This window comes from Podarcis raffonei, chromosome 11 (genome assembly GCF_027172205.1).
Source record: "Podarcis raffonei isolate rPodRaf1 chromosome 11, rPodRaf1.pri, whole genome shotgun sequence".
NCBI lineage: Eukaryota > Metazoa > Chordata > Lepidosauria > Squamata > Lacertidae > Podarcis > Podarcis raffonei.
Genome location: NC_070612.1, coordinates 25,917,277 through 25,930,272, shown reverse-complemented (window position 1 = coordinate 25,930,272; position 12,996 = coordinate 25,917,277). Strand labels below are relative to the sequence as shown.

Below are 12,996 nucleotides of genomic sequence, written 5' to 3'. Positions count from 1 at the left end.
AACAGATTTTCTGCAATGACACACAAAAACTCCCTTCTAATTTCAGGTTTCTTGGGACTAAATCTGGAATAAACAACATTTTGTAAGCATACTTATGTAACAAATATCTATTTTCATTCCTAGGAGCCGAGAGTTGAATCTCAGGATCCCTCGAAATGTCAACGGATGGTGAGGCAGCCTGTGTGCTGCAGCTGCTTCTCTTGTGACCTTGTATTGGATCCGGAGCCAGCTGCATCTCATCCTCCCCTGTGATTCTGAGGAGACCCTTAGGCAAACCTCTGGCATTGTCCATGTCAGCTGATTTCCTTGGCTATCTCTTTACTTTCCAAAACCTCCCTCCTGCTCAAGGGCCAGGAGAAAATTGCTCTTCGAGTGAAGGCAGCGCTCAGCATCTGATTTGGTGTTCTTGCATAATGAATGCCACTTACTCTGCCTCCACTCTCTTTTGTTCCTTTTTAACAGATTAATTGAGCTGGTATGTCAATCCCATTGCCTACTGATGATGAATGTTGCCTTCTGGATTGCATCCGTATGTTTTTGGTTTGGAAGCCTTTTGGAGCAGTAGATGGCTTTTGCAACTTAGTACACCCTAGAGCATACCAGCAAATAAATGTAGGATGGTCCGATGAAAAAGAAGGGAGGGATCCTGCACCTTTAATAGTTGTATAGAAGAGGGGATTTCTGAACAGTTATTAAAGGTGCAGGAGTCCTGTGCTCTCCATCTCTCTCCTGTCTTTGTGAATTTTTACTTTTCCTGGTGCATCCACACCAAGCATTCATTTCATAATCACAGTATTCATTTTTAGGGGTGTATCCACACAATGCCAAGCTGTATTTGAACATGCCCCAATTTCCCTCCATCTCCAAATTATGCAGATTTTATCTAACTGGAAAAAAGCAGGTAAGTATGATGAAGTCTAGTAGAGTGGTACCTTGGGTTACAGACGGTTTAGGTTACATATGCTTCATGTTACAGACTCTGCTAACCCAGAAATAGTGCCTCGGGTTAAGAACTTTGCTTCAGGATGAGAACAGAAATCGTGCTCCGGAGGCATGGCGGCAGCAGGAGGCCCCATTAGCTAAAGTGGTGTTTCAGGTTAAGAACGGATCTCTGGAAAGAATTAAGTTCTTAACCCGAGGTACCACTGTATAGGTGTCAAAAGTAACAAGCATATCCTGCCTTTCCTTAGATGCAGAAGGAATCAAAATTGTAGGCTGTCACAAATGACAGTTGTTGTCAATATTACTGCTCTCATTAATGGCAGAAATGCCAGGCTTTTTGAAGGAGCACAAATGAAGCAAACAACTGCAGAAAGGAACTTAGTATGATTTTACAACAAGCTGCTCTTCCTGGAGGCTGACAATTAAAAAAACAACTGAAAAAAATCCTGCTGTTCTTTGTGCACATGCTCAGTGAGGTGAAAAAGGAAGTGGGTGGGAAGTCTATAAAAACAGGAGAGTCTGTGCAAATGCAGACTAAGGATATAGCAGCAGCGCACCACCCACTGGCGTGGATGTAATTACAGTGGATATAAATACATTAAATTCTCAAAGGTGTGGGAAATGCCATACTAGCTTGATTCTACTTAAAATGGAATGAAAAAGAAATGAAATTGAAAGAAAAATTAATGTGGGAGTGCCCCATGAGGAGGATTCTGAGTCATAATCTATAGCTCCAGCAGTACATTTTGAATGCAAGTTTTCACTAACATTTAACCTCTTGGTTGCACAGAAAACTGCAAAGAATGTAGATGTTGTCTACTAAGACATTAGAAAACAATATGGAATCCAAGTGGGACATCTGGTCCTTCTCTTTTCCAAACCTCCTTTGCTTTGCCAAGGACTCAGCCAATGTGTACTCCTACTTTCTTAGTTTCTGAGATAGCGGCTAAGTTCCATAGACCACTAAAACAAGTCTTCAATCTGCCCCCCCCCCATGGGCAACATGCCACTTCTCAGTGGCCTTTTGAGGGTGTCTCCAGATTGACACTATTTTGCAGGAGGGATTCAATTGTATGCTGTAATAAACTTAAGTTTGCACAATTAAAGCGGATTAAAGTGCTCTTTGGAAAGTGATGATGAAATGCTTTGAAAACTGTGGGATGAACACAATGCAAACAATCAGAATGAATGAAGGATGACTAGCCCCACAAACAAATTGGAATGAATGCTCAACGAAGACAGGATATAATCTAACCTCCATGTAAGCTTTGTTCAAGTAGATCAGGGTGAATGTTCAATAAATAGGTCAAGTGGAAAAGCCCTGTGTTTTCTAATAATGGCCAAAGAATTGGAAGACAGAGGGGAAATGAGGGGTGAGGTGTGCTCTGCCAAGCACTAAGGTTGTTGAGTAGCCTTAAAAACACCTTCATACTGTCCCAACAATCTTAGGTAGGAGTAGAAAGTCCTTCCATTCTAAAAAGGTGGTCAGCTTGTGTGTATCCAGGCTAGTTGGTATGTATTACAAATATAAATGAATTTATACTGTATATGCTTAGTCTGCAATTTTTGGTGACTTCACAGGACCAGGTGAAATGGAGCCTCAAATTAACTCTTAATCCATTATAAATTATACACTCCTTCAGTTTTCCTTTACAGTTATTTCAGTGACCCCCAAATTATTATTTTTGCTGAATAATTCCATTGTTTGTGAACCTTCTGTCCCATAAAAGAAAGTGTGATATGGACACACAGTGGCACAGTGAGTCAGTGTGTCTGGCTGTTAACTAGAAGGTTGGTGGTTCAAGTTCGCCCAGGGACTACTGTGAGCAGGATTCCTGCATTGTAGGGGGTTGGACTAGATGATCCTCAGGGTCTGTTCCAACTCTGCATTTCTATTATTCTATCTAAGATTAGTCATACTTAGAAGAGATCCTTTGATATTAATGAAATTCAGACCACTCATTTTAATAAGTGTACTCTTAGGATAATTTAGTTGGCTATCACCCATAATTTGTATCACTTATTTGCTTTGGTCAAAAAAGCTACCATTAATTTATTTTAAAAAAACACATTCCAAATGAAGGTAAATAGTTGATTTCTCTCTCTCTCTCTCTCTCTCTCTCTCTCTCTCTCTCACACACACACACACACACACACACAACTGAAAACAGTAGAGTCTGGTCTAGTCTGTGTGGAAGCTGGGACATACATTTTTATCCCTTTAAAAAATTTCAAACATTGGCCGCAGTAATTACAATACTTGAGTCTCCTCCTTCTCTCATCAGGAAAACCTCACACGTAAATACTACGTTACTGACATATATATCCTTCAAGATCATAGTAGTTTATAGAAAATTAAAATGCCAGTGATCAAATGCAAGACTGGGCTGGATCAATAATATTGTGTTAGGGCAGCGGTTTTCAGCCTTTTTGAGTTCACTGCTCCCTTGACCAACTACATTTTTTCTGCCGCACCCCTATGGGCTCAGGAGCTCAGTTATGTTACCCCTTGCCTGAAGAGCTGGCAGCCTCTCGCCCTTTTTTGAACACCCTCCTTTTTGGAGTGTTCCATGAGCCTCCTCTCCACTCCCTTCTCTTTAGGAGTCGTCCGGGCAGCTGCTGCTGTTGCCCCTGGTTTCTGAGATGCCCCCCTTCCCCAAAGGAGCATTGGCTCCCAGTACGTTTCCGAGCACGATTCAAAGTGTTGGTGCTGACCTTTAAAGCCCTAAACGGCCTCGGTCCTGTATACCTGAAGGAGCATCTCCACCCCCATCGTTCAGCCCGGACACTGAGATCCAGCGCCGAGGGCCTTCTGGCGGTTCCCTCATTGCAAGAAGTGAGGCTACAGGGAACCAGACAGAGGGCCTTCTCGGTAGTGGCGCCCGCCCTGTGGAACGCCCTCCCATCAGATGTCAAAGAGATAAATAATTACCTGACATTCAGAAGACATCTTAAGGCAGCCCTGTTCAGGGAAGTTTTTAATATGTAACGCTGTACTGTTTTTAACACTGATTGGGAGCCGCCCAGAGTGGCTGGGGAAACTCAGCCAGATGGGCGGAGTATAAATAATAAATAATAATAATAATAATAATAATAATAATAATTATTATTATTATTATTATTATTATTATTAAAGAAAGGAGCCACCTCACACTACCCAACAGAGGCCTGGGACTTGTCTGTCCATTCCCAAGGGCTGGCAGACTGGCTGACTGGGCTCCCTTGCCCGCTTGCTTGCTTGCAACCAGCACTTCTGACCAGCCCCAGAGGCACAATTTGCCTATGGAACTTGTAGCCGGGGCTGCTGCAGCAAACAGCTGTGCAAGCTTTTGGGAGGCACAAGCTGTGGGAGGGCATCAGAGAAGGAAAGAGGGACAGAGGCCAGTGTTGGACATGGCACCCCTGTGTTATTACAAATGCACAACAGAGTCTTTGCATGGTCTGGAATTAGAAAAAGCATTCAACAAATGGGAAGGGTAGATGCTAATATGTCTGTGCCCTTATTTGTTTGTTTGTTTATTTTCACTAGAATGTTCCAGGGTGGTATACAATACAATATTGTACAATAATATAATACTGAATTATTAAAATAAATACGACCGTTCCAACCAGAACACAACACCAGTATAAAGAGGCATGTCTTCAGCATATGGTGAAAGCTATACGATGAGAGTGCTAGATGGGAGAAAGTTCTACAGTTTAGGGGCTGCCACAGTGAAAGTCCTCTTCTGGGCCATCAGTTCCATAGGCAGAACTATGAAGATGGAGCCAATATTTCAGATATTTGGCGCATAAGTCATTTAGGGCTTTAAATGTTACTGGGAGCACCTCGAATTAGGCCTGGGCTTCAAACAAGACTAAAATAGATCCAGGTAATCAGTTTTTCCCCAAACATGCCTGAAACTGGGCCACTACTGCCTTCTCAAGCACCCTCTTCAAGTAACTAAAGCAATGGCAAAAATAGAAATGAAACTGATATCTCAAAACCAATGAGTGTTTCAGTAAATAGACATTTTACCTATATTTTCTTTTGATTAACTTAGATTAATTACCAGGATACTAGTCACCATCATATTACAAGCTAAACAAAACTCTTGTTTGATAAGTGATAATTAATGTCTTGCATATAATTTTGCTTTATGACAATGACTCAAATGTTTGGAAAGAATTAATGTCATTTAAAAAAAAAGATTCAGTGTGAAGAGCTCCTTGTACTGTAACAGTAATATTTTAAAAAATTATATCACATATTCAGTTGTCCATTTATTTGTTTTCTCCCCAACTTTTAAACAAAAAGAAAGTTCAAGAAAATATTTTTGCTTTTTATCATTCACAGTGTTTCTTTTCCAGTAATAATTTATGAATTGTTACAAAAATTAATCTTGCTCTTACTAAAAATATTTTAAACTCAAATGGTACCAGTTTTTAAGAGGCAGAAGAACAGTTCTTTGGCAGACAGATTGCAGCCATTTATCACAAGCTTTTAACAAAGGCAATTTTGGAATGGATATATAATAAAATCAGCCACAAGAACCAGCTTATTACAAAAATGTTGGCAGACTCTGAGCTGCAGCAGTGGCAACAGGTATCACTATTATGCTTAAAACCTATAATCACCAAATGTTAGCAGTGTTACTGTTTTTAATCTATAAAACATTATACAAACAAAATACACCTATACCATGCAATGCTCCTTCATAAAAGTTTAGTTACCATTGTTTTGTAGCTAGATGAAATTTGGTGCCCCCTGCTGTTAAAAAACCCAAACTTCTATTATTGTATACTTACTGGGGAGTCCCCTTATACAGGAAGATTAGCAGCAAAAACACGATACTATAGTTCCGGAGGAATGATACATTATGCTGTGTGGAATTACATTAAAATAAAAATATAGAATTTTAATGAACTTGAACTGTAATGTTTTGGTGCCTGGGTGCATTCTGACAATACAATATAGGAAAATACACCCTATTGTCTGAGAGAACAATATTAATATATTGTATTAACTATAAAATATATGGAAATATTTATAAACATAATTCTTGGATTCATACAGGGTGAAAATAACATGATGAATGATAACAATGATAGCAGCCCTGTATAGGGAAGCTTTTTAATGTTTGATGTTTTATTACATCTTTATATATGTTGGAAGCCACCCTAAGTGGCTGGAACAACCCAGTCAGATGGGCAGGGTACATAGCTGTCAACGTTTCCCTTTTTAAAGGGAAATTCCCTTATTCCAAATAGGATTTCCCTTAAAAAAAGGGAAAAGTTGACAGCTATGACAGGGTATAAATTAATTATTATTATTAACAATAGAGAATTTCATAATGGGAAATTTTATGTAGTCATGTAATGTGAAAGCTCAAAATGATGTTTATGCAGTTGTGCATATGACTCAAATAACCTGTAATGCTTTAATGCACGTTTACTTGTGTATATGGCTTAGCTATAGTGAAAAACTTCACACTGACTGTAGGAAGTAGAAAGCTGCAAAGAAAACTGCAGAGGAGCTAATTTCAAACATGAGCACAAAAGTTTTAAGAATAGAATAAGCAGTTTTTTCACCTTTTATAGAAGAGAATTTGTATTTGTAGTTTGTCAGGTAGAAGAACTACATTACAGGAAGGGAGCTCACATTTTGATTAGAAACAAGAGATTATTGAAAGACTTCCTTTCTGTTTGGATTTTAAGTGAATGCTCATGATGAAGGACTTGTTCTTTATACTGATACAAGTTTTGGGTGCGAGAAAAAAATAATTAAAAGTGTACATAGACATAGTTTATTTTCTACATTTTTGGTATAATCTACTAGTGTTTTTCATAAGAACAGGAAATGTTTGTACATATTTTTGTCCTTTAGCCAATGGGTCCATTGAGACATTGTGTGAAGTATAGGTAATGAACTATGGTTTGATGTTATGTCTGAGTCAACAAACCATGGTTTACAATTGTCTGCACCCCCCAAACAGAACAGTTTGAAGTAGGTTTGTAAAACATGCTAACTATAGGTTAGTAGCTTAGTAGCTGATGCTAACTATAGCTTAGTAAGATATCTGAACTGATATATATCATGGCTGCAGCCATTACTCCCACTTAGAGGCTGCTGTCTCTAACATGATAACATTTGGTATGATTACAATCTCTATTTTATTGTACATACCTGCTTCTGAGGCCACCTCTCTGGCCACCTCTTCTTCCTCCTCAAACTGTTCAGTCGGTTCCTTTTTCTCTTGCTCAACTTTTGATCAATAGTTGTGAAAGGCTGAAGAAGAGCAGGAGGTGTGATGTGCTTCTGCACAGTATCTTCTTCTGTAGTGCTCTCTGATGAAGACAGGAACAGCTGCTGGTCAGCAGTAGTGCTCTCAAGATACTGTTTGGAAGCTTTTAAACCATGATTAAACTCTGCCTCTTCTTGTGCAAATGCACCATAAGAAGTAACTGAAAAACTGTTTGGAAGCTCACCAGCATCTGATTTAAGTGGGAAATGAAAAAAATTATGTGTTCTGGTGGACTTTAATTGTAAGCAACCCTTTGTGTAAAAAGGCTGCCCTTCATGTTGCCTGGAGAAAACAGGTCTCTTAGCAGTGGAAGTTCCATATAAAGTAGGCAGCAAAACAAGCTTCTCTCTGAAGTTCATGTCTAAACTCTGTGATTTTCTATGAAAAGCTTTTACAGTGTATTTGTCATTCACAGCCAGTGAAGCTGAAATACTTGTTTTTGGATTAGACACTTTGAAGTGTATTTTTTTACTGTTCATCTCAAAGTTGGTTGATCTTACCTCTAGGCAAAGTGCCTCCATTAACCGTCCAATGCCATTGTTATTTTTGGCTACACATGGAAGTCTTTGATTTCTGTCTTCCAAAGATCCACCTGTCACACTCTGCCATATTTCGTTGTTAAAGTCGGAATGAACTTTACAAAGAGACAAGTGCTTCAGTGGCGATATTGCTGATGTAACTGAACTAACTGTTTGGTAGTCAGTTCGCCTCTTGCAAAGATGGATGTTTGTAAATTGGCCACAGGAGCATTTTGTATTATTGATGAAATTAAAACCCCCCAGACGGGCCCCACAGAAAGGGCAGTTCAGCTTTCCAGTTGTCCACTGTGCCTGAGGATAATGTGAAGGGAAACAAACAATTAATTATTTGTAATCCAGAAGATAAGACATAAATCTTTTTTCAAACAGAGCAGAAAAGCATGTAAACATTTGTTTTATGACTGAAAAAAGGCAATGTACCAATGTAATCATTTCAAAGGGTTATTTGATATTCCTAAATACTCTGAGACCTTAGTTTTATACTAAGTAAGGCATATATTTAACATGGAACTTTGAGGGGGAGGGTAAGGGTAACCTTTGAACAGTCTTGTAAACTACAATCCTATGCAGAAGTCAGTCTGTTCAAATCTTTTTGTTAATATATAGTTTATTGAAAAATTTCAGTAGAGTGAAAAATGTGGAGAAAAGTCAAAAGAAAAGAAAAAAGTGCTTAAAACTGTGATACAATGCAATATATGAGTATATAAGTAGTACCATGATTCTAACGAGTATAAAATTATTAACAAGTCATTGTGCTTTTTATAAATGTATTCCATACAATCTATGTTTGTATGTTGCAAAAGTAGTCATAGCTTCTATCCATCTTTCAAAGGGGCCATGGTGTTATCTTTCCAATAAATCAAAATCAGTCTTTTAGCAGAAGAGCCCATTTACATCTGTTGAAACCTTACTGAAGTTTCAGGACTTATGACACCAAACGAAGTATGGGAATAGCATTATGTATTACAATTTTACAGAAACTTTGGATGTGTTGATATGTATACTAAATATGGCAAGAACAGAGTTGACACAATGACTTGTTTATTATAAGCATTTGAAAAGGCATTTACCTACTTAAATAACTATAAAATATGTAATGATATAACTGTACTTCTAAGGTGCTTTATAAAGACCTAGATATTGTTTACTTTCTATAGAATATTGCATAGAATTATAAAAAGTTATGCGAGATAAGTAAAATGAACATACATTTTCTATTATACGAGTCACCCAATCTGGAAGTGCTTCTATGTTCATGTGCCATACATTACAGATGTCCTGAGAGGCAGTAGAAGCGTGAGGTTCCTGTTGAATTAAGATTCAATATATTAATAATATTCTGACCTACTTGCTATTTTAAAATACCTATCATTGATATTTCCACTTCCAGTGCCATGAACCAATTCCTTTGTATCCATTTCCTGCATTCTTTATTCCTTCCTCCTTGCCTTCAGGCAAATGTGTCCTTTATGCCAGCTCTCCTTCTAATTAGTGGCCCATCAACCTATTTCCCTTTCAACCAGGTTGAACAAGTCTCTATACCTAGCACCTTTGCTTCTCCTTCTCCATGATGCAGGGTGCATCTCAGTGTTTTACAATTAAGTCATGAAATACAAATATGCACTTTTGACGTTTTTATTATGTTACCTTTTGAGGGCTTGCCCTAAAAGACAGTAAGTATTTGATAGTTTTAAAACACATATTGTTGATGCTGCAATAAAAAGACAGACCAGCAAGATAAGACTGCTGCCTAGAGAAGGTTTCTACTGTAATGGTCCATCCTTAGGATTCCCCCCTCGGTAGCGGGTGCGGTTATGAGATTAGAGGTCGGCTGGCAAGCTCTACGGTATGTGGCCTTGAAGACGAAGCTCTGGCTATGGCTCAAGCTTTGTTTTAAACCAGTGGGTATTGCCCCCTTGATATTGAGGGACGATTTCCAATCATCGTGGGAAAGGGAGGTCATTAATGAGGTTCAATCCTGCGGATTGTCTCACCTTTACTTTGAGTCTATGACGTACAATCAAGCTAGAGCTGTGATCTCCCGGAGACTGAGTGACATTGCCAGACAAGAGGACATAGCCCAGGTAAAACCAGGGATGTTCCTAGGGGACCAGATTTATCAGACCATACCAGCCCCCTACCTTGCAGAAATCCACTATGTGGAATACCGCAGACTTCTTACAGCGGCTAGATTAAATGTCCTTGACTCTGCGATATTGTGGGGAAGGTACAGGGGAGTACCATACGCCCAGAGAACCTGTCACTGTGCCATGGGTGTGGTTGAGTCCACCGAACACATTCTCTTGACTTGCCCTTCTTATGCAGAGCTTAGACAAAATTTTATAGACCCACTCCTATGTCAATTTAGCTTCCTACCCGGAGAAAATCAGGTTTTACACTTGCTGAATAATGTCACTAGAGCTATACCTTCCTTGGTGGCCAAATTTCTTTTTTTAGCTTTTAAGCGTCGCAAGACTATAATTGACTGTATTGATATGGGGCTATCTGTTTAGCCCATTTTAGTGTTGGCTAAGTTCTAAAATCTTCCTGGATGTTTTAACTGTGTATTGACAAATGTACTTTTTTCTGACTGACGGTCGAATAAAAGGTTGATGATGATGATGATGATGATACTGTAATGGCCTAGCTGCAAAGATGATGGAACACAGCTGACGTCTCTTAACCATCTTAGAAAATGAGGATTTTCTCAAGCATATAGTGAAAAAGTTTAGGAAATTGTTTCAAATCTTGTGGTTAAATTCTTTCCTGACAGATTATTGTTAAACCTTTATTAATATTGTTATGATGGTAGTTATGCAATCAGTATTATAAGGTTTTCCAAGAATACACTACACATTTAGGACACAATGGCGGATAAAAGCAAGTTGTGTAATTGTTTAAATAAATGTTGCCATTTTCTTTCTTGAAAATAGGCATTGTGCAATGTGTAAACAGAAAATAGCAAATAAACGGTTTCAAATAAATACAGCATTTCATGAGAAAATTAAAAGGTTTAGGGTTACAGATACGTGCCCCAATTCCGAAAGCAGTTGAACTGACAAATTATAGACCCAAGCCAGTTTAGTCTCATTGTTACTAATGTAATAAAAAATGTGTTTCAGTTTAATCAGTCTTGTTTAACTAGTTTAAAGATAATGGTACTAGTTTCTAAACTATAAAAGGGTTGCAAGAATAATAAAAAATATGTTTAAAACTAACACAATTTAAATGAATGGGGTCATGCTTAATTCTGAGAAAACCTACTTGTTCAATAACACTAGTATAATCACTGGGGAAAAAATCAGTTCACATTGTTGGTACTTTAAATTCCATTCTCCCCCCATAATTTGTTGTTGTTATTTTTCAAACAAAAACTTACCTAATTTTAATAATTGTTCTTTGAGCAGGGCAAATTTTTATACTGAAAACAATATTGTGAAGAATACTTGGCTTTAAAACATATGATTATTGGAGCCTTGGCTTTATTTTACTATGGCAGTAACAAAAAGAAAGTAGGAAAAAACAAGAAAAGTAATGAAAAATATTTTAATTTATCTTATGACTATACTGCAGTATGACATTTAAATGCTACTAAAAGCTTTATCAAGTGCACTCTAAATAATCACAATTTAGTGCCAACAGTTGCACTCCCAAGACTGAATTCACTGCAGCATATGAAAATGAAATTTTAGAATGTAGCTAAGCCCTGTCTCAAATGTAAGTCCTAAAATAGTAAGCAGAAGAAAAAAGCTTCCACACTCTGTATTATTTGCTTAATCTCCAGTTTCTTTCTTACCAGTGGTATAAATAAGTTGCTTGAAAAGTCTGGTGAAGGGAAGGAAGGGAGCTAATATTGTGTGTTGATGTGATGGGAATCCCTGTTTAGTTATGTTTACCAAACAAGGCTCAGCCCTAACTTAATCCACTTGAATGTGAGTAAATGATAATAGGAACATAGGTGCCTTATACTAGGTTAGACTATTTGTCCATCTGGCACAGTAATGTTTGCCCTGGTTACAAGAAGCCCCCCAGGATCTTAATAATGGACAGATTGGGTGCAACCGGATCCATGCCAATTTGGGTGTAAAGTATGTCCCTTGAATCTGTTTCTCTCTCTGTGTGTAAGGCACTTACAACAAGTTTTCAAGGTGGTGCGGTTGCATTTTCATCTCTTCTTCTTTACAGGTTTATTTTATTATTTATTTTATTTCTTAAATTTCTATACTGCCCTTCATCAGAGGATCACAGGATGGTTTATAATATAAAAACACAAAATACATACCATAGTAACAAACCAAAACAATACCACCCTGCCACACAAAATCAATTTAGAGTGTTAGTTACTTAGAGCAGCTACAAAGAACAGAAACTGCAATCCAGGTTGAAATTGGGCTGCATATGCCTCCGTGGGGTATGGTATATGGAGATATTTTGCACCTCACAGGGGCATTGCATGAAAAAAAGATTTTTTTTATGTGTGCATTTATGTGTGCATTGCTACATAAATGCAGTCATAAATGAATCTGCAACATGGCTTGTCAGGTGCTTGACCCTGGTGTTCTAGATGTTTGGTAAATTATTCACGTTTATAGAAACCTTACCTAAATATATTAAAAGTTACAGTAAGTCATTATATATAACTGTTACTGAGAAACATTACAATGTAACAAATTTATATCAAAAGCAGGAAACCTGCAGGCAATTAAAGTATCTTTTTTCTTGTTCTAATGAAGCTCATAGTTTAAAATATTTGACTGGTAATGTGACCAAAACTTTACTGACAGTCAAATGTCCAAACTGAGTCTACTGTGAGTTTCATACATGTCCACAAACCTCAATCTGGCTTGTTAACCAGCCTCTGATAGCATTTGCTATCAACTTTCCTTCTTTCCCACTGAACACCAAATTTTCTATCATTTGCAGACTGTTTCTGGGAGAGTTATCTGATTTGTCCTGCAGTGTGGAGAAGGAAAGAAATCAGTAGACTCTCTCCTGCTGTTTCTTCTCTTGTCCAAACTGCAGGGACAGTGGGAGGAAGCCACATCTTGCAAACCCTTTGGAAAGCACAGAAGACTTGACATAAATGCAGATACTGTTCCATCTGACTCACAGTGACTCTGCCCTGCTGTTTCTTATCTTATCCAGACTTCTGCAAAAGTGAGAAAAGACTCTCCCCTCTCTTTACCCCTCTAGCAAGTGGAATATATATTGACTTATAGGATGCATTAAAA

General features: G+C 38.0%; 1 protein-coding gene across 2 annotated transcripts in view; it reads right to left on the bottom strand.

Annotated features, from left to right (window-relative positions):
- Window positions 1-12,996, bottom strand: part of RNF180 (ring finger protein 180) — a 51,638-nt gene that overhangs the window by 31,666 nt on the left and 6,976 nt on the right. For both annotated transcript variants that reach the window (XM_053407869.1, XM_053407870.1), the window contains exons 3-4: window positions 8,975-9,070; window positions 7,109-8,056 (exon numbers count right to left, since the gene is read on the bottom strand). In XM_053407869.1, coding sequence (XP_053263844.1) covers window positions 7,109-8,056; window positions 8,975-9,070 — 1,044 coding nt within the window. The remainder of the gene's footprint in view (window positions 1-7,108; window positions 8,057-8,974; window positions 9,071-12,996) is intronic.